This window comes from Antennarius striatus, chromosome 5 (genome assembly GCF_040054535.1).
Source record: "Antennarius striatus isolate MH-2024 chromosome 5, ASM4005453v1, whole genome shotgun sequence".
Taxonomy (NCBI): Eukaryota; Metazoa; Chordata; class Actinopteri; order Lophiiformes; family Antennariidae; genus Antennarius; species Antennarius striatus.
The window spans coordinates 18,372,889-18,400,521 of NC_090780.1; the positions used below are offsets into that span (position 1 = coordinate 18,372,889).

General features: G+C 39.9%; 2 protein-coding genes across 2 annotated transcripts in view; both read right to left on the minus strand.

The window, feature by feature from the left end:
• Positions 1 to 2,372: 2,372 nt before the first annotated feature.
• Positions 2,373 to 4,914, minus strand: myl2a (myosin, light chain 2a, regulatory, cardiac, slow). Its single transcript, XM_068314970.1, has 7 exons — positions 4,850 to 4,914; positions 4,313 to 4,405; positions 3,642 to 3,717; positions 3,410 to 3,514; positions 3,226 to 3,304; positions 2,994 to 3,042; positions 2,373 to 2,805 (listed from the first exon to the last, which is right to left on the minus strand). Exons 1-7 carry the CDS (start codon positions 4,850 to 4,852, stop codon positions 2,701 to 2,703), a joined length of 510 nt encoding a protein of 169 aa, XP_068171071.1. The 5' UTR covers positions 4,853 to 4,914; the 3' UTR covers positions 2,373 to 2,700.
• Positions 4,915 to 6,623: 1,709 nt separating this feature from the next.
• Positions 6,624 to 27,633, minus strand: part of cita (citron rho-interacting serine/threonine kinase a) — a 35,154-nt gene continuing 14,144 nt past the window's right edge. The window contains exons 14-50 of the mRNA XM_068315053.1: positions 27,192 to 27,362; positions 26,634 to 26,687; positions 26,493 to 26,546; positions 25,984 to 26,124; positions 25,730 to 25,855; positions 25,134 to 25,229; positions 24,823 to 24,939; positions 24,068 to 24,177; positions 23,348 to 23,522; positions 21,500 to 21,697; positions 21,086 to 21,139; positions 20,619 to 20,816; positions 20,159 to 20,352; positions 19,912 to 20,047; positions 19,670 to 19,774; positions 19,244 to 19,384; positions 18,974 to 19,081; positions 18,680 to 18,872; positions 18,032 to 18,193; positions 17,483 to 17,506; positions 16,869 to 17,006; positions 15,730 to 15,910; positions 15,545 to 15,636; positions 15,334 to 15,438; positions 14,955 to 15,124; positions 14,564 to 14,608; positions 12,377 to 12,457; positions 12,139 to 12,274; positions 11,756 to 11,895; positions 11,558 to 11,650; positions 11,318 to 11,426; positions 11,024 to 11,152; positions 10,784 to 10,864; positions 10,617 to 10,695; positions 10,229 to 10,411; positions 8,636 to 9,023; positions 6,624 to 8,502 (exon numbers count right to left, since the gene is read on the minus strand). Of these exons, the coding sequence (XP_068171154.1) occupies positions 8,479 to 8,502; positions 8,636 to 9,023; positions 10,229 to 10,411; positions 10,617 to 10,695; positions 10,784 to 10,864; positions 11,024 to 11,152; positions 11,318 to 11,426; positions 11,558 to 11,650; positions 11,756 to 11,895; positions 12,139 to 12,274; positions 12,377 to 12,457; positions 14,564 to 14,608; positions 14,955 to 15,124; positions 15,334 to 15,438; positions 15,545 to 15,636; positions 15,730 to 15,910; positions 16,869 to 17,006; positions 17,483 to 17,506; positions 18,032 to 18,193; positions 18,680 to 18,872; positions 18,974 to 19,081; positions 19,244 to 19,384; positions 19,670 to 19,774; positions 19,912 to 20,047; positions 20,159 to 20,352; positions 20,619 to 20,816; positions 21,086 to 21,139; positions 21,500 to 21,697; positions 23,348 to 23,522; positions 24,068 to 24,177; positions 24,823 to 24,939; positions 25,134 to 25,229; positions 25,730 to 25,855; positions 25,984 to 26,124; positions 26,493 to 26,546; positions 26,634 to 26,687; positions 27,192 to 27,362 (4,731 nt within the window). The 3' untranslated portion in view covers positions 6,624 to 8,478. The remainder of the gene's footprint in view (positions 8,503 to 8,635; positions 9,024 to 10,228; positions 10,412 to 10,616; positions 10,696 to 10,783; positions 10,865 to 11,023; positions 11,153 to 11,317; positions 11,427 to 11,557; positions 11,651 to 11,755; positions 11,896 to 12,138; positions 12,275 to 12,376; positions 12,458 to 14,563; positions 14,609 to 14,954; positions 15,125 to 15,333; positions 15,439 to 15,544; positions 15,637 to 15,729; positions 15,911 to 16,868; positions 17,007 to 17,482; positions 17,507 to 18,031; positions 18,194 to 18,679; positions 18,873 to 18,973; positions 19,082 to 19,243; positions 19,385 to 19,669; positions 19,775 to 19,911; positions 20,048 to 20,158; positions 20,353 to 20,618; positions 20,817 to 21,085; positions 21,140 to 21,499; positions 21,698 to 23,347; positions 23,523 to 24,067; positions 24,178 to 24,822; positions 24,940 to 25,133; positions 25,230 to 25,729; positions 25,856 to 25,983; positions 26,125 to 26,492; positions 26,547 to 26,633; positions 26,688 to 27,191; positions 27,363 to 27,633) is intronic.

Genomic DNA, 27,633 nt, shown 5'->3' on the forward strand with positions numbered 1-27,633 from the left:
GTCAACCGCTTCATCCACTGTGGCGGGTCGCGGGGGGTTGGAGCCTATCCCACTTGACTGAGGGCGTGAGGCGGGGGGAACTCTGGGCCAGTGCACTGTGGTATATACCAAAAAATAGTACAGTATTCATTATAATAACATGGAATGACAGTTGCATTACGTAGTTCCAACTATAAGATATTGCCGTGTGGATGAATAGCGTAACACACACCAGGTATAAAATGTATTCTAATGGAAAATTCATCCATTATTTCTAAATGGAGGTTATGGACTAAATGGCACTTAAGAACTAACTTAAAATCTTATTATAATTCTCACGGACAAATCTATTATTGCAATCTCAGCACACTATAAAATGCTTCTACTGGTCAATGATTGGTGTAATATTCCTTTAATATTCCCAACGGGATGGAGGATCTGCTGCTCAGCAGTCAGATGATAGCGACTATTTCACAGAAGCTACAATTGTAGAATAATGTTCAACATTTATAAAGATGATGTAATTTATTTCTGATAAGGGCATGTTCTGAGCATTAGCTCCTGCTGATCATTTTATACGTTCATTTGATATACCATCATTTATTTTCCCACTTGGTCATTAGGGTGTGTTTGCGTGATGAATTATGCAAAATGTCAGATTGAGTGATAGTTGAATGTTTCTCCAATAAAAGGTCAGTAGTCTCGGTTGGGTGGAGGGTTAATAATGTTTCCACTGAAAAAAATCCAAGGAATATGGCGTTTATAGCTGAAAGCGTGAATATACATGTGGGAGATGTATTTTATTTGAACATTTCATCCAAAAGTAAGAATTGTGAATTTTCACATAAAGATACAGCATATTTCTGAGAGCATATCATGAATATATAAGGAAAAGACACCACTCCAGCATCTGATTGATACATAATGCAAAGTTTCATGACAATATATCTGCACCTCAGTGAGAACATATCTATTAATTTCTGGTTGAAAGCAATCTTAAAATGCACTGCTCAAAATAACAGGAGAAACTCACATAAGTTCATTCATTGACATTCTGTACATTGTTAAATGTTTTGAGAAAAAAATGACATAACAGTCACTGGAAACTGAACAAATTGTAGTGATAATCATAGTAAAAACTTTTTAATAACCCACATTTTACATTTTAATGGACATCCCCTCATACATGAAGAGAACAACATCAGTGGTGGACGTGCTACTTCTGGTGCTCTCTGGTGAATGATAGTACAGTACATGCCTGGTGCTGGTCTGTGGGCCACCAGAGGTCCCACCAGAGGGCGTCGGGCCCTTAAGAGTTTGAGCGGAAACGCGCGCAGCTGGTCTGCCATCTCCACCATGCGCCTGATGTGACCACATCTATGGATGTGCCATCCTGCAGGAGATGGATTACCACTGCAACCTGATTTGGCTGGAGGAAACCAACAATACAGTACTAGAAAGAAATCAATCAGGAAGGATAAGGAGAGCAACTGTCTCTGGTCACTGCACGCTAAACCATTCCCTTTTAGGGCGGTGTCCTGCACTGCCTCCCCATCGCACCTGTTGTCACTTTCATTTACACCAAAGCAGGTTGAAAGCGACTTCCAATAACTTGTGCCCCCTAAAGAGATGAAGTAAATATAAAAGATTGTTATATTTTATACTGCTGACTGAATATCCCTTCATTTTCCGTGTAGTGTATTGATACATTACTGGAAAAAAAATAGCCATCAGACCAATGCTTATTTCCTCCTCAAGTTCCTCTCCTTCAACGGCCTTTCTGTTGCTAGAGATTGTTAAAAAAGGACATGTGATGTGAGCTCAGATGTTGAGTTGATCCAAGCGCTGATCCAAGCACTTATCCCTCACCATTCCTGACATTTCTCCTCTTCAGAAAGCAATTCGTTAGTCTGGATTTGACAAGCCGGCTTCCCACCTGCCTCGAGCACTCTCCCTGGAATAATCACCCCGTCAAGGTCTGGCAAGTAAGGAAGGTGAGGGCGGTAAGGATCACTTGGTGGCATCCCATGTATCTATTGCTCAGACTTCAGGGTATAGCATTACCCTTCTTATATTATCACAACACTCAAATAAGAACAGGCTGTTATCTCATTAAAATCCCACCATTGCTTTTACTCATGCACACAAGGCACTTGTGCAAACTCAGTGCCGAAACCTGAGGTCAGCTATCCTCTCAGCAATGAGATGCATTCCTTCCCACTTAAAACTGAAGCTTCAGGTTTGAAGGAAATTGTTGTTCATGATTTTGCTTTCTCTGCAGTCACATGTAAGTAACAAGAATAAAAACTCATCTGCTTTCTCTCTGCAGCTACTTTCTTCACATCTTCAGAAAATGTTTTTAAAAAAAAACCCCAAAACAAAACAGAAAGAAGCCGACTCCTTGTATTTATTTGAAAACTTTTATTAGGTGAACATGAGCAGACTGCAGAGGTGGATTTGTGTGGATAATGAACAATAATTTAAGTGGTTGTCAGCTGAATGTAAGAACATGGTGTGAAAAAAAGAGGCTGAAAGGGAGTGAGACAGTTCATTATGTTGATGCTGCTGATTTGTCTAAGTACTGCTGAGTACTGTACAGACACGATACAGCTAACATTAAGATGTGACGATACTCCATATCTCCGAGGGCAGCAGGCTGGTTTCAAACCATGCTCAGGTAGATGATGGACTATTTATTTGATGAACATGTTGACAAAAGTGTTACTCCTGGTCCTTTTCCTCCCCGTGGGTGATGATGTGCACCAGGTTCTTATAGTCCAGGTTCCCAGCCACATCTGGGGGGAAGGCTGTGAACATCTGCTCCATCTAGACAACAAAAAGCATGAGCAATGCTATTATCAGAGCTTTGACAATGGCAACACAGAGTTAAGATTTCCTGTACAAAAGTGTTTATGATGTGGATGCTGATGATCGTCATAACGACGCTCATCTTTCACACGCACAAACCCATCTGACGTGAGAATGATGAGTGGTGTAAAAGCACTAGAGTGTACCTCGTCGCGGGAGAATCGGTCGGCTTGTGTTGTCAGCATCTGTGTCACACTGAACAGCAGGAGAAGGGAAAAACACATCATGAGCTGTTCACTGCAGGAGGGAATGAATGTGGCTGATAGTGGACTCCTACTGGGATGAATGGATGGATACAGTAATATTACATCCACCCCCTGCAATAAATGTGCTAATTGCAGACATGTTGGGTGGAGTGGAGTGTGTTCAGTCACTTACTAGTCCTTCCTCAGCACACCTTTTCCCTCAGGGTCAAAGACTTTGAACGCGTTAAGGATTGTCTCCTCTGGATCAGCTCCTGGACCGATCCAAATGGTACAGTTATACAAAAAATATCTTTAAATCAATCCTCTGCTTGTATAACTTGGATAAGGTTTTTGTGATTATCGAGCATCATCATCACCTTTCAGCTTCTCTCCAAACATGGTGAGGAAGACGGTAAAGTTGATTGGGCCGGGAGCCTCTTTGAGCATCTCATCCAGTTCCTCTTGTTTCACGTTGAGACGTCCTGCGGCAGCAAACATTGAACAAGAACATGACATTGGTAGATTAGGCAGATTCAGCTGCTGCTCGTTCACGCCTCAGAGACTCTATCTGCAACCACAGTGAATAAGAACAGAAACTAATAGACATACCCAAAGCAGCAAAAGTGTCCCTCAAGTCATTCTTGTCAATGAAGCCATCTCTGTTCTGGTCCATGATGGTGAAGGCCTGAGGTCAGGGCACAGGACAGTGGGTATCAATGAGTCTCCTTGTTTCAAAGGACTTTATGTTGACATAATGAAATTAATGTTTTAACCCTTTCATTACACATGTACATTGCATAGATGTATATATAATTACATTTATAACAGACATAAAAGAAAAAGGAGGTTATGCTTTAAGAATAAGGTCCAATCTTTGGCACACACTCTTTTAGGTTCCCTTGACGACTCCGTCTACCATCTTTTTAAGTGAACACTATTAAGTATTTATAACTCGTGAGCCTCCTGGCATTCAGGACATGCCCAGCAGTTTATCTGCCCCCTAATCACTGATGACAGTCTGGATGTCTGGGCACTGCTGACTCTCATACCAGCATACCACAAGTCTCTCTTCTGTCAAGCCAGGAGCAGAAAAATAGACAGGTGGACATACTACAGCGATGAACAGTGGAAATGAAGATGCGGAGAAGGACACAGGGAGGAAATGGAGACCTGAACGCGTGTGTTGCTAAGTAATTTAAATCAGAGCCTGCATGTATGTTCATATACAATGTCCACAGTCAGATGAATTTAAATGAGCAACAAATAAATCAGTCTTTCACCTCTTTAAATTCCTGGATCTGAGCTTGCTCAAACATTGAGAAGACATTGGAGTTGGCTCCCTCTGCCGTCCTCCTCTTTGCTTTCTTGGGGGCCTTTTGGAACAAAGAAAGGAGGAAGGGTGAGGAGGGAGCCTGTACAGTAACGTCTGATAGTATGAATGTAAGAATTAATAACCAAAATGTTAAGGAATCAATACATACATGTGCTTACACTTCAAGCCAAGGATATCAGAATGTATCAAAACTAGCTGACTGTTAACAAATCAAATTTTGTTACAATTTTTATTTTAAAAATACATTTTTAATATAATCTAGGATGCATTTCGTATCAAGACAACACATTCAGTACATGGTGAGGAAATTTTAAAAACACAATAAAAGACTTTTAATTATTAGCATGGAGTACATCTCATTAAGCCACCCATTCAACTCAGGACTGTCTCTATTTTCATATTGAAAGTATACAATCTTTACGTTAGTTAGCATCTTTGAAGCAAGAGGAATGTCGCCACATACTACACACACATACTGGCTTACCATGGCTGAGTGGCTGGGGGGTCAGTCTGACAATGATGCCAGTGAACAATGGGGACATCGCGGGTATCCTTTTGTAGCCCCATCCCTCTGTGCTACTGGACGATATTTATAAACGATGTCCTCTTTTGGAAGTGACAGGTAAATGATGCTACATACAGCACATACAGTATTACATGCTAAAAATGTAGACACACATACACACACACACACACACTAATAACACACACACACCCACACATTAATGACCAGTCGGGCTGTTTTGTCATGACATTGTGTTATAACCTTGAGTCTGCCGTTTCAATCACAATCACTTTGAACTTTCTACATCTTGGCATTAATGAATGTGATGTCAGGAAGGTAAGACAAAAGAGAAAAATCAATCTTCTGAATTATAAATCCGTATTTTTAAAAAAACAACAACTGTGTTTAAAAGTTGTGAGTGTTAATGAAATTGTTGATGTGATTAATTCACAGACTTATTATATCAGATCAGGTAGGTTTCTTTAAGCTTACCAGTCATTGGACCCATAGTTGATGGTCACAATAAAACCCCATAACCAACCCTAATCCTCCCCAGTGTGATGTAACTGATGTCAAAGATATAATGAATACATCACTTAAATATAGAACAAAACCTACACTGACATTAAAATTGTCTATATGCTGTTTTTAACAAATATATTTCGGAAGGCATGAAGGGACAAGATAAAAGATCTTAAACATAAGTATGTTTTTGAAAGATTGAGATGGAATTGTTACTTCACAGCCTTCTGCGTTACCTTCAGCTCCTCACTGGACACAAGTCATTCTGAGAGAACTTTAAACTCACCAGCTCATTTAAATTTTCTGACCTGTCAGGATCATACTACCTGAGAAGCACTTTCATTGGTCAGGTCAGTTCAGGTAAGGAGGTCACATTTGTCTCTGACTTCCTCACATAACTGACATAATTTGACACGTGCATAGATATATCTGACTCACACTGCATCTGAAATAAAAAGAGAGACCAGTGTAGACCATGCATTAAAAGATGTCTTAGATCTACTCTGCAATTCACACTGGAGACTAAACAACTTGTGAATCTGAGCTCAAATTTGTCAACAGCAGCAAGTGCAACATACTCAAGTGCAATACTGCTGACACGGAACACATCCTTACAATGTGCTACATGTCTCCTGACCATTAACAAGTCATTCAGCACCACTTATAGGTCCCAGGTCAAGAAAAGTGACAGTCTGTGAAAATGAGCTGAATGGGCCTGAGCAAAGATGCGAGGCCTTCAGCGGGAAATCTATATTAAGAGAGGTGCTGAAAGCCTTCCTGCATTCAGACCGTTCACTGTCAAGTAAAACACAGTTGATGAACAAACAGCAGATGTCAGTGGTGTCGTCTCACAGCGCGGTGAGACGACGGCCAGATTTAGAAAAGTTATTGTTAACCAGGCAGATGCTATTGTTAAGATCTCCTCGGGCTCTTCTCAGATTCTGGTCCAAGCAGCCTCTGCAGCTACCATGACTGGAATGGCAGGCCATCATCGCATCGGGATCAGACATCTATAAATAGCATAGCCTCTTCCAAAACAAAGGATGTAGACAAATGGCCACTTCATAAGCAGCCACTAAGATGGGTAGACAGAACCGGGGCAAAAGGGCATCAGATACAACATGTTTACTTCTTTCTGCGTGTAATTTATAATAAAACAAATAATATTGCTTGTTCAAGCAGACAAGCACACAATAAGGAGGTCAAGTAGAAGTGAAATGAAATGGTTCAGTTTAATATTCTGTGACAAAACCTCTACAGGGAAGGCTAATAAAACATTTGATAGCAGACACCAATATCACATCCAGCATTACGGCATTTATGATTCTTGGAAAAACAAACAGATGACAACCAAGAGTAAACAAACAGGATGGGGCACCATTCCCATAGAGACAGGGCTTTGTATGGAATCTGCAACATTTGTCACCAATCAGTTGGTTTCATTTAGGCTTGAATAGATTCAGCTTGGATTTAGAATTGAAGAAACAAGACTTTCCTACTGCCAGTAGACGTACTAGGAACGTAAAGGGTGTTTTTTTTTGTTCTCTAAACACATGAAAACTGCAGAAATATTCATAATTCTATAAATAAAATAAAAAAATGAAAACGATACAGAAATAAAATGATGATGTGACCATCAGTCTCAGCAGCTGGACAGTCATTTAGGACGGTCTGCTTCATCTTTAAACAGTTATTTTCATGACAATAATATGATGAATCTACTGTGCAAATAGTAAACTGTTAAAATAAAGATGTTTTTCACGTGCTTCGCTGTTCAGTGGTAGAATTAAATATAATTCAAAAGGAGGCGGAAGCAGAAGACAACACTCCGTTTAATTTCAGTTATACATATCCATGCCATTTACGAATCAGGAACAAAACATAGATTATTATCTTCACCTAAAACAGTTTGGGGTAATATACAAGAGGAAATGCTCAAGTACTATGTTGTAAGCTTCAAAGATTATCTTTTTTCCCCCCCTTCCTGTCATATAGTTTAGCACTGAGGTTTTGTCTCTGACAGAATGAAGTGCATACATGAGTTTGATCAGATACAATCACCCACTTGATAAAGAATGTTTGGACATATTAAAATAATACTCATAGGACATTCAAGAGGACACAATCACTTTTTTTCTTTAACAAAAATAGACATGGCTTGTCCAGCCTTGAAATTCCTTCTCAATATATATAAAATTATGTCTTGTCTATTTACAGTCAGATAGCATTCTGAAGGATTAGAAAGTCCTGCTGAGGATTGTGGGTAGTGCAGTTTTAGTCTCAACCTATCTGAGGGCAGACAATCATTCACGTGTGGTTCTACAGGTCAGGGAGGGTTCATTTAAATTTGTTTGTGCTCCAGCCAGATCCTGTCACCGTGTTAAAGCACAGTCTTGATAAAAGACTGATCTTTACAGGAAATGATTGTAATTAGCAGAGGACGATTGTGTGTTGACACAACAGCACAGGGCTGTAGCCAGAAATGCTATTCGATGCACAGAATGCTCCTGCCCTGATGTGAGGCTACGAAGAACAGAGCCGAGGGTGTAAAGGACCGGATGTTTTACAGCTATGATTCTTTTTGCCATTTTCACTAGCGACTGACTTTGGAAATATTTAGGCTTTAATGAAGTTGCTGCGGCTGTGCTTATGTTTCATATTCACTGCTGTCTTTATTTAACCAAAAAACCCAGAAAAACCTACAGAGCCAGATCTAAAGTGGAGAAATCATACCTCATATTTTCTCTTTGAAGCCAATCAATGACTAATTCTTTCTCAGAGCGCATGCCCAAATATATCTCATAAAAGCAGGCTAAAAAAGTTATTCAATATGGCGTTTTTTTGACCTTTATTGACTTGGGTCAGTACATTGAGAAAAAAATAACCTGATTCTAATGACATCTATTTAGTTCTCTCCATTCTGATAGATACAGTTGTTTTCTTCTGTGGGTTTGTCAGCTCATATGTCAGTCAAACGTGATGTGTGGCAGTGTTTCATCATGACTTCTTGACATTCTCACTGATTTTCTGCTTCTCTCTTCCTCTTTTCCAAAGACGGATTCCTGTCTACGTCGCTCCGCTGTCCCTCAAACAGAGGATTGGTCCCATACCTGTGAGATTAATTCAAATAAAGTAAGTCAGATTACTGAATATTCATGCAAGAACTGTACGAAAAGTAAAGCCGCATCCATGACAAGAGTATGAAATGCAAAGCAGCAAAAATCAACCTACTGCTCGACCCACCTTGTTTATGGGGTTTATGGGTGTGCGTCCAGAGCCAGTGTGAAGCCTTTGATGCTCTTCGAATCGCCCAGGCGACCTCTCCCTACGGACGTCCATCATTCGGCCAGGAGAACGGTCCATTCGAGGGTCTGCCATGGCCCTGCCTGGAGAGCGTTCTAAACGAGGGTCAACCATGGCCCTGCCTGGAGACCCCGCTATCCGACTCTCCAGCATTCTGGCAGGAGACTTCTCTCTCTCTAATGGACGGCTGGGCGATTTGTCCCGTCGGAACTCTGTGCGGGCCTCTCGGTAGCGGTGGGGTGTGCCGGGATCTCCGTGAACTAGGGGGTTGGCCGCCAGCCGTTTGGAGATGTGCTCATTGTAAGAAGGAGGCCCACGCTTGTTGGGGCTGTTAAGGAAGAACCGAGGCGTAAAGACCAGCAGGAAGGTTTGGTGAAAAGGTGAAGAGGGGTGGTGTCTCGGATTGTGGGCTTTGCTTGGCACCGTCAGGTCAGTGAGCAGATGTGGTGAGGATGACGGGCTCACCATCTAAGCTCAAAATGATGAGCTGTGGTGCATTATTATTCACAATAAGTAGAAATTACTCCCACCAACTCAATCTGGTTTTCTCTGAGTAAGAATAATAATAGTAATAACTCAAAAGAAAACTTTTGAATGGCTTCTAAAACCAGTTTTCAAAATCAGCACAGAGTGATAGACCAGTCTCAGAACAGCAAAATCAAGTCAGTCTTTATTCAACAGTTTCCTTTCTACATTTGACAGGAGGCATTTAATAGTCTTTTAATCTAAAATTTTACACCTCAAGATTTGTTACAGATAAAAAATGAGCTCTTCCTCCTGTAAAGAGCAAAATAAAGTTGTTATGCTTCTGTTTCAAAAACAGCAAACATAGACACTACACTTAATCCATCACCACTTTAGGATGCCACCCTGTGCCCAACAGTGCCAGCATGCCCTACTGGCCCTTAACACCACCAGTGTGCATGGGATAAATGACAGTGTGCTCATACTGTGCAATGTCTGCATGACAATGAAGACAAAACATTGCATGAAGATAAAAAAGTGAATCAAAGGACAAAAATAACTAAACTTTCCTTCAGTAAAAATAATTTTTAGGTTTAATTTAGCAGGACTTTTCTTGAAGTTTGATTTATTTCTATTCCTAAAACAAAATAAGGCATTTAATTATTCAGTAAGTGAAATGTCCTGAATTCATCTGTCCTGAATTCATTATTATCCAATTAAACATAAACTTCATTGAGGCATCTTGGAGTTATATTTAGTCATTTGTCACATGATACAAACTCTCTAAACACAGTAGCGTTACATAAAACAGGAGGTAGGAAGACATCTTACATGAAGGAAAGGTATAGTTATGTTTGTCCGTTACTTTAATATCACATTTTTGTGCAGTGACCAAATTATAATTTGTTATTTTGACTTGTCACAGCACATTATTTAGGACACTAGCTAAGAATAGTTTGGTAAATGAGCAGATTTTAGACAACTTGGAGGAACAGCCAGAACAAGTGACCTGATAAAGGTTTAACTAATCGTTAGTGTTAGTTAGTGTATTATAGTAAGAGTTCTCACCTGCGTCCAGAGCCGTTGCGCTGGAGGTCTCCCATACCCTCTTGACACTGGACTAAGTTGCCTTTGCAGCAAATGACCCGCAGTTTGTTCTGGTAGGAGGAGGCCAGGTAGATCGCCCCAGATGAGATGGCTGGGCCCAGGTAGCGTGGGTTTGGGATGTCCAGGTGTGCGTACGAATGGGGCCTGGAGAGAGATGAAAACAGACACTATCGTAAGATGGATGATACTTAACACGGTAGATATTGAGCCTTGGCAGAAATAGGAAATTAACTATTCAGTCACAACAATACACAATGATGCTGAGTAAAGATCCATAAAAATATGATTATGAGTAAAAATGACTTCACTGATATATTGGTACTGTCAGAAGAGCAGAAGGCAATCTTACCCCAGAGCAGCGTGTCCAAGAATTTCAATAACGTCCAGAGAGTTGAAGTAGGTCACAAACAGGTAAGGCTCTCTGTAGGCTGGCAATCAAACATCCACACATCATGTGATAAATCAGACTGAAGACATTTTTAAAGCTATGTGGAAGATATTGTGATTCCCACTGACCGAATGAGAGAGGCAGACGGCTCCATTTGATATCATCAGTTCTGCTCCTGCGGCCATATGCATCCACAAACACACCAAACTCTGAAAAATATAATCACAACTATCACACAAATATCCTTCCTTTAGACGACAACACAAATCAACAGACGAAAGAAATCTATTCCACTATATTAAATTCAGGTTTTCTGAAAGATACAAAAGGTACAATGTGCCAACACAGAGAGAAACCAGGAGTCTAACCATGGAAACATAGCAGGTATTCATCCTTCTGTGGAGCTGTAGTGACCTGGATGATGGAGATAGGGAAGCTGTGGGAGGATGCAGCGAAGACAGCTGAAGCTAGCGTCACATCGTTTTTATCCAGGAACTCTGAAAAACATCACATCACCGTGAGTCCGTTTGTTAATGCTGAAAACTAACAATGATGTAAACACGATTGTTTATACTTGCTTATAAGGTCAACTGCTTGATGAAAGATTTCATTTTAAAAAACTAGGATTCTATATAAGTGAGTGACATCGAGAGGTGACTTACCTTCAAGTACGTACTGCTTCATCTCAATCTCATAGAACTTGTTGGTGCCGATAATGATACTGTAGCCAGTGAAGTGGATGCAGCTGCATGGCTCTGATGTCTCGATTTCCTGCGAAAATCAAGAAAAACTTTTTCAAACGCATTCATCACCTGAGAATGAGAACCATCTGCATTGCTCAAAACCACTGCCATTCATCAATGGTATTATTATTTATTTATCAATCGTTAAAGGCCACCCACCTTTCTGATGCAGAACTTGTTGAGACTTTCATTGTGTCGCAGGATTGTAATCTTATTGGGCATTGCAGCACAGATACACATCCCATTATCAATCTGTGAAGAAAGATTAACGCTCCACTCAGGATGGAATACTGCTATGCTTTTTGTGTGATGTTAATTTTATCAGCAGCCATAGGTTGCAGCGATTTCTTTACCCACCTTCCCTGAGGAGAAGAGGTGGCATCCCTTCACTGTCTCAAAGATAAAAGGGTTGAGGTCGGGCTGAGCTGGGAGATGGGACTGAGACAGCGACTGTTTAATCTTCTTGATCTCCACCAGACACAAAGCCCTGTCCTCTCCTGGAAGGCAGAACAAAAACTGATCAAAAACACAAGAAAAGCTGTTTACTTCAGTAGATTCGCATTATTATCATCAACCAGCAAAGCTACATTTACCCTCCAGGTCTTAGGTTCAAAACAACTAATACATCAAAAAGCTGTGTAAGAAAAGAAGGATCAATACAGACAAGCTTGCACTGATACAAGACAACTAAAATCTACTTTTAAATTTTTAATGGATGTCACATAAAATCTGTTACTGACCAGTGATCATCAACAGCTTATCAAGATCCTTCAAGATCTGGATCTGGAAGACTGAGGTCAGTCCTGGAATGTGGGTCAAAGAGTTCTTAATGACGTTAAGAGCGTACAAACCCTCTTCAGAGCCGACCAACACAATCTGAAGGAGAGGAAAAGGGAGACGTTGGAATTTCATTCTATAGCAGAAAGGCTTTAGACTGAGCAAAAGTTTAATTCAACTGCATTATGTTCCTGTTGGTACCTGGTCAGTGAGAGGCAGAGTGCAATTGATGTCCAAACGGTCATCACCCTCCAGCTTCAGCAGAGAATTACCCAGAAGTTTCTATTATGACAAGAATCAGAAAGAGAGAGAGACACGGAACAGAGGGAGAAGACAGCTTAAACATCTTCCACCAATTATCCGTTTAGAGCAATAAAAGGTATCCCTGCAAGACTGACAGCAACACAGATTTCTTTTTTGTATTTTGGGGTATTCCAAAAACAACCCATCCACGTTGAATTCACTGAATATGGTACTAAGGTCCATAAATTTGAACAAATTCCAATAAATGAAAAAAGAATTGGAGGTGAGAATGCATTTGAAGCAAATTTTGATTATTTGCCAGTTTCTGATATTCATAATTTCCTAACTATCTATTTTTATCTCTCTATTCATTCAATAATGTGGACAGAAAAATCAGTGTGTTTAAAGCTGTGCAAATGTTTCTGGGTGGCCATAGAAACAAAAGATTCACAGCAGCAGCAATGGTCAGCAAAGGTCATGGAAAGCAGTTGAAATCAAGGAGTCCAATAAATTTTGGTGAGGATCCAAGAATTCTTTTCTGAAACTTTGTGTAAAGTTTCAACATTTGAGTATTCTTCTGGTTTTTTTTCTCTAGTTAGGCAAAACTACTGAACTGATTTTGATGAAACTGGCGTTTGGGGCATGGGCCAAGCAAGTTACACAGATGAGCATGATGGTTCAGTTTTAGCACTGGTTCACTGATGAGTGCCAGTCTAGTTATTTTTAGTGTTTAAAGCTTTATGGATGCTCTTCACCTCAGATTATATGGTGAAGACTACGTCTGGCTGAAGATATGAGCTGCAGTGTGAATCAGAACGATGGGACTGAAAAGGCGCATTACAGAAGATAAATACACTATGTGGCCAAAAGTATTTAGACTAAATGTCCATACATTTTTTAATACTTCTGGTCTAGAGATGTTTGTTTCAATTCCCAAAAATTACATGTGACAGATTTCTATGAAACTTGGACGACTGGGGCTTTTCCACTTCCTTTAATATAAGGGTTAGTTAGGGTATTTATCAATACTTCCCCGATTCCCCAGACGAAGAAAAAACTGACTGAAGCAATTTCCACAATATTTTTTAGAGGCGCGAGAGATATGAAATAAGCAGGAACCCAATAAATTGAACGCAGACCAGACAGGGGGCAGTTCCAAGATTTTGCTTTTATGCTTCCAAAGCATTGAGAGAAGTGGAGAATGGGCCAGGCAAACTGTGGGATTTAATCCCATAGCTTATTGTTCTTTGGCAGATGTATGTGCTCTGCACGTCTTTCTAATTCATACTGTGACACTATTAAGCATGTGCAACTGTGTTCTAGTGAATATGTTTTATACAGTACTTTGCACATGTTGATTGGAGAGCAGGTGTGACAGGTTTCTCATTTAACTAAAATAAACTGATGCTAAATGAATGTAGTGTATATGAACCAGGCCCCTTGACTACAATACACTAGTGACTCGACAACCTTTACTCCCTTAAATAGAGCCATAAAATTAATCCTGTCAAAATTTGGGTTACATTTTAATGTGTGAAAATCTTAGAAATGAAATGTAAATGTGAAACCTTAAGAATCTAGCGACTTTGAACATGATGTCCAAGAATCACACCTGGACATTATGTTAAAATGAGTACATGTATTCCCATGTTTGGCCATGTAGCATATTCTGTAGTAAAGCAAAAAAACAAAAAACCCAACAACATCCATAATAACTTATTCTGGGATATAAGGAGAAATGGATAATTCAATACAAAAAACACGTACACCAACAGCGGAAGCCTGCAGGCGTAGGATGTCTATCAGGTTGCCGTGAAGAAGGCTATTGCGAGCAGTACATGGCTTTTATGAAACATGCATGACATAGTGCATGACACCAGACCAGAGGTGCAAAGCAGTGCCTGTTCACATTCATGCACTATGCAAGTTTATGAGTGTATGATGTAATTGATGTGCATTGTGTGACCACTGAATGCAATTTTCACAGGGCAGTTCCTTTCGTGGAATGTTTCCAGTCAGTCAGCCTGGGACTGTGTTAACCTGCACTGAACAGTATCAGTGCTGTATGTGTAGAGGTGACAGCTACTGCATGCTTAGCTGGTCGGTTGACTGAAGCCCAAGCATTCGTGCAGCCACTTACTGTACCTGAACCAGAGGGGATAGGTTCTTCTGTCTTTTAGAAACACCTGCCTATAATATGATCCACACAACCGAGTTGAATGGAGATACAAACGCACAGTTTAACCACATGAACAAAGATGATGACAACACACAAGGAGACATGGATATTGAGAACATGCGGAGAGAGAAAGAAGAGGAAGGGAGAGAAAAAGCAATGAAGAAACTAGCTGATGTTTAATGGAGGCATTCAATATATTTTGCCCAATGTTCACACTATACAATACAGCCACCCTGTTGTATGCTGAAAAAGTTACTATTGAGGGTTTTTTTGTATGAAGGAGACACTAGGCTATCTTTTTTTTTTTTTTTTTTACACATTTGAGATGAAAGCTGATAAGAAAAACACAATACTTACAGCATCGGCATCCACTTTGTCTCGGGATCCACGGCTACCAGCCACCACTGACTCCAGAACAGCCACCCAGCGTTGCTTGTCAGGGAAGCTGGGAGCCATGAAGTAGAGAGACTGGCCTGGCCAGCAGGTGGTGTGGGGATGTGACTCCAGCTTCAGCACATACGGGATGTCTTCATGCAGACACAGATGAGATTGTTATCCTACTAACAACTTAATGTTGCTGCTGAGGTGAATCAAGATATATCTTTTTACATTTGAAAGTGTATTTTGTATATATAAAATAAGTGGGTATTGTCTCCAAATTGGGGAGAAAGTGAAATACTTTAAATCCTACAATAAGCTGACTGTATATCAGGATTAGGTGTTACTGATCAGGTACCTGATTTTGCAGTGTTGATGAGCTCTGATGCTCCAACTGCTCCATGAACGGTCACCTCCCCATCGGGCAGACAGAGCTCAAACTCCTCCTCAAATTTTATTGAGTCTAGAAGATCAACACACTGGATGTATTACAAAGGCTTAACTGCTTACTAGTGATCTAATGCAAGAATGGATCCGCAATGTTTCTCTCAAATCAGGAAAGGACTGACCTTCCCTGGGCTCTGTATCATAGATGGATATTTTAGTTCCATCAAGCACCACATATTTCCTCTCCCAGCCCTGCTGACCACGCTTCCCATTTCTGGGTGAACAAACACACAAATGCATGATACTGTTAAAGCTGTGGGGGAAAAAAGGTACTCTGCCAACATGATTGTAAAAGTCCTGAGATTACCGGGGTTGTTTCATCCATCCCTCCAAGCGAACATGCCCACTGGCCTCTTTGACCTGCAGGGCAGGAGAGTTTGCCTTCTCTCGACACAAAGCCTCTGAGAAGTGAGTTGCATACTCAGCTGGCAGACCACAGGTGGCAGGCAGACACGGTGAGCATTTAGGATGACATAAGGTGTGACACTCTATAAAGGAACAAAGAAAGGGGAGAGAAAAAATGTTGGGTATTAATTTTGAAATGTTTACAACTTGCACGAGAGAGTAAAGCCTGTCAGTGTTAGGGGTAATTAAATTAAAATATACAACCAGCCATAACAAGAACAGTTATCTCAGCTACATGAAAGCTGAAGACAAATTAATGTCAAACCCTGGAAGCAATGCACCACAGACATAAACAACCTACCAACAGACATGAACTGTGAGTCAAAAGCAGGTATTGATTTGTGTGTGTAGGCTTCCGATAAACATTTACTCTTCCATCCATCTACCTCTACTGCGCACTCCAGCAGGGGAAGCTGCGTCTGCCTGACATCCTCCCTCATGAAGTTGTTCTTGTCCACTCATCTAATGATAACCATGTCTAAACAGAAGTGGGGGTCTACACCACCACCTATTACCCATATAAGATGTAGTATTAGCATATCTTCACAACTGTTTACCCTATGAGTCAAATGAAATGACAATGACTGCCTCACACGATGCCACATTAGAAAAAAACAACTGCTTGTGTCTTCAATATCTGTTCTCCCCACCAGTCAGTTAGAACTGAAGATGTTTCTTGGATGAGGTGAAATGTCTTCAAACCCTACATAGAAGTCTTTTTGATAATGATTGATTGATAATGGGTTAGTTAATATTTATCCCTAATGCTGCTCTCTTTCTCTCACTCTATCAATGCGTCCATCCATCCTTTGCTTTTTAAAGTATAAAAATAGAGTATAAATATATATAGCATAAAATATACAACCATAAAGCACAACTGTTCTTTTAAACTCGCTTTAAAAGTGCATCTAGACTGTGTGTGAAAAGAGGAACAGAAAGTAATGTGATGGCCAGAAGGATTTATAGTATGTATGCTCATGCTGGCCAATAAATGTGTCCTCTTAAATAATTTCACACCAAGCTAAAAAGCAGGATACAAACCTAGACAAGTGGCAGCCTGCCGTCCAAAATGCACAGTGTCCAGGCAGACGGCACACTTGGCAGCTCTCATATTGAGGCCCACAGTGAAACGATGGGGGATGTTGTGATGCATTCTTTCTTTCACACGACGGCCAAACTCTGCAATGGAAGAAGGGGAGCGGAGTTGCAGTGATAGGTACTACTGAACGAGAAAAAAACAATGATGATAGTTTATTAAACCACTTCCAAAGTCAACTGTAAGCCACAAGGTTTTTTCAAGCAGCATGAGCCAAATTAAAAAAAAATGAATGAAAAATTTCTAAGCAGGTATATCAAGGTTCAAATATATTAATATTGTCAGAAATAAATTGACCATGGGATTCTGTCTGGGTGAAAAGCTCACTACTTAGCAATATACATTACAATTCCAGCAAAAATTTGAAAGTAAATAAAGAATGTATTACATTAACCTTGATCTCAAAGCATAAAATCATTGGTCAAGTTAAAGCTTGACAATGAGACAGTCCGACGGATATAAGGAGTAATACTGATATGTGTATACACTAAAAACGTGCATGTGAATGATCAAATGAATGAATAAATGAAAGATGACCCAATTGTGACCGCTAACTTACTTTCAAAGGTGACTCTCCTCTTTTCTGTGAGGAGCAAGAGGAAAGAGACAGAAGGGAGACAGCAGTCTAACAATGGCTACATGAAAGTAAAGGAACAGTCCTGAGACTGAATCACAAAGCAAGATACCTTTAGTCAGGCTGCTATTTTCCAATCTATCTAAGGCTGGATTAAAAACAATTGACTGCTGAATGCTTCATTCTTACTTTGTGAGGCAGACCCAAGCAGGATTATAATGTTACCTGGATAAATGCTCAACAAATAAAAACAGTCTATGGTTGAGGGGGAGTTCCGAGTTAAACATAAATGAGCACGGTTATCCAACATCTTAATCCTGTTTTATGAGACAGGCCATAAAAAACACACAAAGACACCACTTTGACAAAATATGTGAACAAAGAATCCATTTTTGACACTGATGACTTAAGACGGAACAACTCCTGACAGGGAAATGGTACCTTCAACATAGGAAATACTGGGTCCAAACTCACCCTGATGGGCACGTGGTTTAGTTTACGTATGTGTTCGTATTTTGTGTGTATGGTGCTAACCTTCAGGTGTGGAGGTCTCTTTGCAGCGGGTAGATGGGTTGAGCAGGCCGCTGGGGTTGGGTTGATGTTCTGGGGATTTGACAATGGCTGACATGAGGATCTGATGTCGAGCCTGGGCGGGCGTGGATGGAGCCACATGTTCCTGGACTTTGAAATGAGCTGCTATATGATCAGAAACAAATGAGCGAATGATAGATCAGTAAAAACGATGGAACCAGCCTGTTTAATGAAGTGGAAGGCTGACTGAAAAATCACTACATCAATAAGTCAAACTTTCCTTGTGTAGAATCTTTTCTATGTCTGTGATACAAACCGTTTTACAAGTGCTGATGAAATGTAATAATAATAATAGATAGGTAGTAAAAATAAGTGTATACATTTCAACCTTTAAATTATGTTATCATGGATTTAAAAGATGGGTTTTAGTTCATGTTCCAAATTGCATAATTTTCAGCTAATATTACTCTGCAAGGCTGGTGATGACAAGGAGGCATTGATTTGATATTAAGTAGAGATAAATCAATAACTCTTTGTCAACATTAATTAAAGTCCTCTTAATTACAGCATTTACCCTCTTTATGTGAGTATGATAATCCAGGGTGAGTCATAAGTGATGCAGTAATTCTGCTGCCTAACACCAATACCTACCCTCTTCTCTGAGGGACCGTAGCTCTATTCTCATCTTCTGCAGAGCCTCTTCAAGCTCTGAACACCTCAAGCGTTCCTTCTCCCAAGCCAGCTTCATATCACCATATTGCATGGGAATGGCCGGCTGGGCCTGTGGAGCTATTGCTCCGTTAGTTGTAGTGCCTACATCTTCCCGCCGCCGTCCAAATATACCCTGTGAAAATACGAAAGATGTTAGCAATACTTTTCAACAGAATTATGACAATTTTCAATATAGAAGCTTTCCGTCTAATTATGCTTAACATTTTCAGAGACCTTCTTTTTCTTTGTAGGCTGGTCCATTTTGGCCTGGAGGAAGTCAATGAGCTTGGTCTGCTGGGAGATGGTCCCCTCCATTTTTACCTTCTCATGGGAGTATACAGCCTGCAGAAAAGAAAACAGATCTAAGGGGGTTAAATCTCTGAATAGAAAAGAACGCTCTTGATTAGAAACTTATTTTGCCACTTAAATTAATCAATCCATCCAAATACCGATTATCCTTCTACCTGAATTTCATCACATTGCAAAGGCATTGTTTTTGAGCACCTGAATATTCTCCAGCTGGTACTCCAGATCCGTCCTTTCCGTCTTGAGCATGTCAGTCTGGTCCAGGGCATCTTGCAGGCCTTGGGTCAGACGGAATATGTGGCTCTTTTGGAGGTCCATCTGCTGCTGCAGTTTCCCCTGCTGTGGGGCCATCAGCAAACAGATATTTAAATTAGGAAACCTGTTTAAAACCAGCTACACCTCAGCCTGGTAGGAAATAGCTTAATTAAGGGAAAACCTGTCTCATCTGAACCGAACAGATGTCCCCAACAGAAGACCATTTTAGACAACAGATGTACTTTGATTTAACATATTTAAAATATATGGAATTTGTTTTCATGTTCTGAATGATTGAGTTATAATCCACAAATCCAAAACATAATATAAATTAAAGACATGTTCATGCACTGGTATTTCATTGTCTACCTCCTCCATCAGCCTCTGTTTAAGTTCTCTCTCCGTCTCCAGTTTCTGCTGTAAGGTACGGGCATTCATCTCCAGCATGGCATGTTTCTTCTCCAAATCATTCAGCTATAAGAACATGTGAGTGTATATCAAACTGTCACAACTAAAAGCTGAATCACAAACACAAACACAGAGTTAATACAAATATTTATGTCGCTTCAAGAGACTTCTGGGAGATGGACACACTAACTCTTGGAACTCACGGTATCTGACAGACTTTCAGCCTTCAGTCGCTGCTCTTTCAGTGCCTGCTGTAAAGCCAGTATCTCAGCCTTGTGCTCTTTGACTGCCAGTTCCACTGCCTGGCGAGACTCAGTGCTGCGCTGGTCGGCACGCAACCTAAAATTGATGAAAATTATAGGTTTTACAACAGCAATGCATGTTAATGAATGCCACAGTTTCTTTCAAGTTGTACAACCATATCTAGTGGAGATCTTGCTTGTATGTTACCTGTTCTGTTTCTCATTGTCTAATAGTCTCTGTAGGTCTCTAGTACGTCTCTCAGCTTGGCTTTTTTCATCTTCCAGGGCACCCCTCCAAGCCTCCCACTGCCTCTCCTTCTCCAGCAGCTCGTCATTTAAAGACTCCAGCTCCACCACCTGCTCCTCCAGCATGCTGCATGTTGTCTTCAGTGTCTCAATGTTCTGGAAGAAGGAACGAAAGTACAGAATGAAGAGAACATCTTTCACAGCTTTTAGGTGAAACCACGATTGCTAGTTCTCATGCATCTTCAAAGACAGCACAGTATAATGAGATTTAAATGTTCATGTCATCTTTGGTCTCCCAGCTAAGATTAAATATGGTTAAAAAGAAAAAATTCAGACATCTATCAGAAATATAATATACAGAAAAAATTCTGCTTCCCAGAATATCTAAACTTTACGTTACATTAGGTATGCAAGGGTCTCACCTGTTTCTGGTTGTTGAGGTGCATCTCCCGGTCAGCCACTTCCCTCCTCAGCCTGTCTACTTCCTGGCTGAGCTGCAGCTGGTCTTCTCTGTCATCGGATGCTTCATCAAGCTGTTTGGACAGGTAGAAATTCTGGCGGTTCAACTCAGCATTCTCCTGGCTCAACTGTGTTAGCTGTTCCTCAAGGTCGGTGATCACCTGAGTCAACACAAGATATGTGGAGATGAGTTAGTCATGCTTATGGGGGAGAATATACATTTTTAGATTTTGAACACAGAGAATCATATCAAGTAAATCACAGTGGTGCTACTGATAATTCTAATTCTAATTATTCTAATAATTCTAATTCCTAATGCCACTTGCACGAAACCTATGTTTGTACATATGAAATATGGATAACATATATGACTGAGCCAGTGGTCAAATAGCATCTTTTGTGTGAGACGAAAGACTTTGGCAGCACTTACTGAGCAACTGTCTCTCAAGGCACCAAATTTACGCTGAATCTCATCTCTGTGATTCTGTAAAAAAACAAGAGCAAAATTATGAAGAAATACAACTGCTACATTAAATAAAGAATGTTGCAATGCTGATTTCCTTCTGAGTTCATGCAAAATACAGATTGCCAAAATAAAGTACACATTGATCAATCAATCGATATTTTTGAACAATTTTCATTCAATAAATGTAACACAAAGTGCTCAACATGCTATAAGCTGACTCCTCCTCACACCTATTCCTTGTAAACAGTAGTAATCATGGTCCTTGTATAAGAACAATAATAAGAACAATAAGAATACTGAGGCTAATATACTGTATATGTATACAGTATATGTACACCTGCGCTTCAATGAGTGACTGATTGCACTTCTTCATCTTACCCTGAGGGCGGTGATCTCCTCCTCAGCCTCAGCGGTGGTCTCCTCCAGCTCAGTCTTTGCTTGCTGAAGCTGACTCTCTAGGGCGAGACGTGCAGCCTGCAGGCTGCTAATCTGGGACTCACGCTCCTGCAAGGAGAGGGTCAACTCCGACACCTGTCGCTTGATCTCTAGCTTCTCTTCTTCATGTTCTAGGCCCATCTACAAGGAAACAGGAGTGATAGTGAATATATTGGTAGAAGGATGCTGAGTTTTGAACTGAAAAGCAGGAGGCCTAGAGGAAGACCAAAGAGGAGGTTTATGGATGTAGTGAGAACAGGAGTAGTCTGAATGCTGTGTATATATTAGTGTCATCTGAACTGGAGCAGTTTGTATGTATATATAATATTCAGTATTTTGTTCTAATCAGAGAACCAAAAGATATCATTCGAGGGAATCTAAAAACTGATTTAAAATAACACAAAGCACTACTTGAAATCATATACTATATTGGAATCGCTGACTCCCTTCAGTGTGTTTACTGTCATGATAAATTAGCATCAAATATAAAAACCAAATAATAAAGCTGAAAAAGTATTTAATCTCAAGTATTTCAAGTATTTCAATCTGAATGAACAGTATAATAAAAAAATACAAACACAAATACATGCAAAGTGAGATATGAGACCCCAGACAATTTTAAAAAAAGGAACAAAAATATAAATATTGAATAAATAATAAACCTATTAAATTGTTAGTGAAATAATACATGTAATAATTGTGAAGCAAATAAAATCGGAAAAACTACAAGGGAGCACTTAGCTTCCCATAGGTTTCTGACTACAATAGTGACAGAACTGGAGCTCTCATGTGAAAATAGCTATTTGTGTGTGAGCCGGATATTGCAGGATATTGTGTGAATGTAAATGTGCAAATAGGCCAGAAATTAGCGCCAAACTGCACATCACAGCTCAGTAGGGAAGATTGTGTGGAAGTAGAAATTGGATAACCAGTCAGCAGACAGTACAACAGGGCTGTCAGGGCTCTCAAACAGCAGTCGGGGGAATTGCGGTTCACAGTTAAGTCAAAACATATTTTTATGGAGTAGGTTCAGGCTGGAAGCGCAAACAGCTGATCACCTATCAGAAAGATTTAGTAGCATTTATATGTAAAAAGCTATGACCTGGTTTAAAGCCTTAAAGCCGTAGTCAGAATTTACACCTCAATATCAAATTCTAAAATAGGTGAAAAGAACAATATTTCTTTCTTTTTAATAATGTAGCTTGAGAGGAATCAGTTCACCTCCTGAGTATTGCTGAGATGCCCTTGAGCAAGGTACTGACCCCAACAAATTGTTTATTATGCTATGTAATATATATATTAGCCTCAGTATTCTTGTAATGCTTACAGGCCCCGTGTGTGTGTGTGTGTGTGTGTGTGTGTGTGTGTGTGTGTGTGTGTGTGTGTGTGTGTGTGTGTGTGTGTGTGTGTGTGTGTGTGTGTGTGTGTGTGTGTGTGTGTGTGTGTGTGTGTGTGTGTGTGTGTGTGTGTGTGTGTGTGAGATACCCAAGGCAACATAAATGTACCAGAGATTAAAAATGAATAAATAAATAAATAAATAGTATCTGCCAGTTTCACTGCATGCAGCATCTGTACAAACCCAGTGTCAATCTCTTAGACTGCAGTTAAAAGAACATTTGTTATTTAATTAGCTGTTCATCTGAAAGGGATCTGTATTTGTGAGCTGATCAGCTACCGTAATCCCCTTAGTAGAATAGTAATAATGAAAGGCTAAACTTTGGTAGTTAGAGCGAATTACTTAATCTTGAGCAAAGAGATTTTAAGCTGTGCCCCTGCTCCCCGACAGCCTACCTCCCGTAGCCTACTCTCCAGCTCCAGCAGCCTGGTCCTCTTGGTCTGCTCCTGTTGGCTCATCTTCTCCAGGTGCTCCTCTAGTTTAGCATTTTGGGCCTCCAGCTTGCCTGCCTGAGATTCCAAATAGAACTTTTGCTGCCGAAGCTCTGAGATCATCTCCTCCTGGGCTTTCCTGACAAAAATATGAACACACAAGTGTCTATTGCAACCTCTGTTTAGAAGAAGAGGTCTCCCAAAAACTGGCTGTTTTTAGATGAGAAGTATAAGTGGGGCATGATTAAAATGAATCCAATGTTTGTGTAGAGCAAAAAAAAAAAAAAAAAGAATCAACTGGACTTGATTAAGGTTGATTGAAGATATTTGACTCTCATCCAAGAGGCTCCTTCTGTTCTAACTGACTGGTAAGAAGTCCAGATGCTTACACCCCTTTTGGAGCAGAAAACAACAAACAACCAAAACCACCAAGACAGTAAGTCTTGTTAAGGTATTTATTTTTCCATACTTAAAACACATATGGAATCCACTACTTTTATTTTTATATTATTAATATTAAATATTTATTTATGTTGCAGTTTACACAAGGGAAACAGAGACGCTAAAGTACACAAAGGTGCAAGTACACACTAATGAAGCAATTGGATGCTTAAGGAGTTAGAATCAGTGTGGGCTGGGGAAATCATAAAAGCACGGTGTGGGCAGAGGGTGTAGTCAACTCACATATTCTTCTGAGTGTAGATGCTGCTGTTAGCGGCCAGCTTGTTAGCCTCTGACAGCTCAGCGATGCGTTGCTCCAGGTTCTTCATCTTGGAATCCATTGCATTAATTGTCTGTTGAAATTGGAGACAAAATAACCTGGTGGAAATCACATTTCAACAAACAGGTTCTACTGCAAGAAATATATTCCCATTTCATTAATAGCTAAGAATCATGTTGCACAGCAGCAATGCTTACAGAAAACAGAATTCTGTGGAGCAATGAAATCCTATTAGAGTCCATTGAGGTGTTGCTTCAATCTTCTACTGTCAATGTCGGATGACTGCCTTTAAAAGCTTCTTATGTGCTTCGATTCTACCACATTAACCAGATTAGGACTTTAGCCCAGGCTTTATAGTAGAATATGAAGCATATTACGATTTAATCCACACGGACCTTCCAATACAGTCAAACCACTCTATCAAATGACTGTACAGGGAAAAGCTTTGATGGAGTCCAAATGTCAAATTCAAAGAACAAATTCAGAGGAGAATGGAAAGGTATGTTTGTTCAGAAACAACTTTAACCCCCCGAGAAACAGTGACTTGCATTATATAATTGAGAAGGATAAAACTTCACATCAGAAAATTATATTATGCATTTTCTTCTTTCCTATATTACAAAATAACCCAGTAAAATAAACTAGATTGTAGGATGTAAAGCTTGGGACTAATGTCTAAATAGATATAATTTTTTAAAAGCCTGTTGCATGTCCTTACTGCTTTCTGTTCACTGATGAGTTTGCAGTTCTCTCTGGACTCCTCCTCCTGCTGGGCCCTTTTTGCCTCAAGGCTCTCCTTGTCAGCCAGGTCCACCTTCATCTGAGCCTCCAGAACCTTGATCAGACAGGGCCATCAAATAATACACTTTGTGACATCTAGGCATTATTGTACAACATGTGAGAGCTCTGGTGATGGGGTGCTGTAAAAGAAGTCCAAAATGGAAAGACTGACAAGGTATAGCTATATTTTCATAAAAACACTGCCAATTTTCTAGTTTTCAGGAGCCAAAACGTTAAGGGCTGGCTCACCTTGATTTTGTCTTCATATAACCGCTCTTTTTGAACCAGCTGGGTTTCCATCCTCTGGGCTGTCGACTGGGCATCCCTCAAGTTTTCCTCCAGTTCCTGGAATGAGTTACCTTCCAAATATAACTGGAGACATCTGATATTGTGGCCAATATACATTTCCTACATTAATATTAATATAATCTAATGTAAACTGCTTCACATAGCCTAAAAAGATCAAAAAAACACATGATATCACAAGCTACTAAAAACCAATAACCAATAAAAAACCAAATACTGTATTTGTACCATAATAAAAAAATTAAAATAGATAAAAATAAAAATAAAGAAACTTGCACTGAAAAGCTGGAAATCCAAAAGACGGCTGCAGCGTCGCCTGCTCATGTTGACGCACGTACACGTATGTTAAGATCTGTGCATGTAATGACACTGATCAGCTAAACTAGACAGAAGTGTGTGATGAAGTCTACCGTAACTGACTGAGAAGTGAATGAAAGAGAGTTGGATGATTGAATGTGCATGTTTCATGTGTGTGTGTTAATTTGGAGGGGGGGGGTTACAGAGGCTGGATTAGCAAGTCTTATCTGTCGCTATCTCACCAGGATCTTTTCAGCCATCTGCTGGATCTGCTGAGACTTGGTCTGAATGTCGTCTTTTAGCTTATTCTCCCGTCTCTCGACCATCTCCAGCCTCTTTACCTGGTTCTCCAGGGTCTTCCTGCCCTCCTGCTTACACATTAAAAACAATAACATAAGAGCAACCACACAGAAAATGCAACCTGCGCCATGGTATGTTATGTAATAAGCTGATATTTTTTTAATGCATTTGCATGATTTAGTGCTTAATCTGGTACCTCTGTCTCTCTTAGGCGGCGTTTTAAAGTGTCACTTGAGTCAGATTTTCCTCGCAGACGCTCCAGGTCTCGTTCCAGGCGCTCTTTGGCCTGCCGAACATTCTGCAGCAGCTCAGTGGCTTCTGTGCTCGCTTTCACTGCCTGTGGGAGGTCAGGAGGTCAAACGTTGTGAGTGGACCCCAAGACAATTGTCTTGATATGCTTGAGTAATTCCTCCCCGCAGAGACAATAGTAATAAAAGGTATTGTAAACGGTGAACCATTATAGTCTGCACACATTGGAAAAATGGCTAGATTGTATCTTTATGCTTGTTAACTGTATTGATATGATGTTCAGGAAAATTCAACAAATCAAAAGGATCCATTTTGATTAAAAAAGAAATGGAATTTTTGAAAATGAAATAATATTTAAGTAAAACTATTGATATAGAAAATATTAAAAATATTCCAAGTTATTAAAATATATGTTTCAATATCACATAATTACAATTTATTTAATAATTAATTTACCTTGGACAGTTTGTCCTGGAGCTCCTGGATTTTTACCTGCTGCTCTAAATTGGTCTAGAAAAAAAACCCCCAGTCAAATCAGGGCATTTAAGGGCAAGTACAATTGGCATATAGAATAAACTGACAAGCCTGATCAGTTACCTTCTCTAGTTTGGAGAGAAGCTCCTCCACCTCAGCTTTTCCTTGCTCTTTTGCCTGCAGAATAATTGGAACATAGCAAAGGATGATTAATACAGATCAATCCTTCTGTCTTCCAGTGGTCACATCAACAAACATACAGCATGCAGCACTTTCAATAAAACTTTCCTCTAGTCCCTCCTGAAGAATCACCAAAAGCTCCCAGGCCACCATGCATATTTATTTTAATTTAGAAATATGCTCTCAGTCAAATAAAATATACATCTTGTAATAAAATATTTCATAGTGTTTGGAATCTGTAGGCCAATGTCTATTCCTTCCTACTAATAGAGAGGTATGCCTTTGTGCTGAATATAAAAAAATTGATATTTTCAGGAGTGACATTAAGGAAACAACAAACTTAAAACAAGTGCAGTCTCAAATATAATATTACTACACAAATTTTAGTCATCACATTAAATAGGTGGTCAGTGAAACGAACTATGATTCCAGTAAAAATACATACTTCACACATTAATGGACTTTTTTTTTTTTGGATGAGCATCTCTGCAGCAAACATACCTTCTGGATTCTCTGTTGGTATTCGACAGCCTTTCTTTTGAGTTCCTCACTTGTTTGCCTGGAGTCTCTTAGTTCAGACTCGTAGAGGTCGCTGCGGCGTCGGGCAGCTGACAGGTCCTCTTCAAGCTGTCTGATGGTCACCTGCATCTCCTCCAGCTGGGCATGGTACTCCTGAATTCATTGACGGCACAAAGTCGTGATGACATCAACGTACCACATCAGGTTACAAAATGATTAAATTCAGCAATTTCACAAGAAATGCTGCCGATGCTATACACTCCTTCATAAATGAAAAGCCACTGTAGGAATGATATTTTTTTTTTACAAAATGTCAACACATTCTCTAAACAGAGACCACCAACAAACGGACAAATATCTGCTTCAATTTATGAAAAAATAGTTGTAAGAAAACATGTTAACTCTTTACTCTTGGATAAGTAGC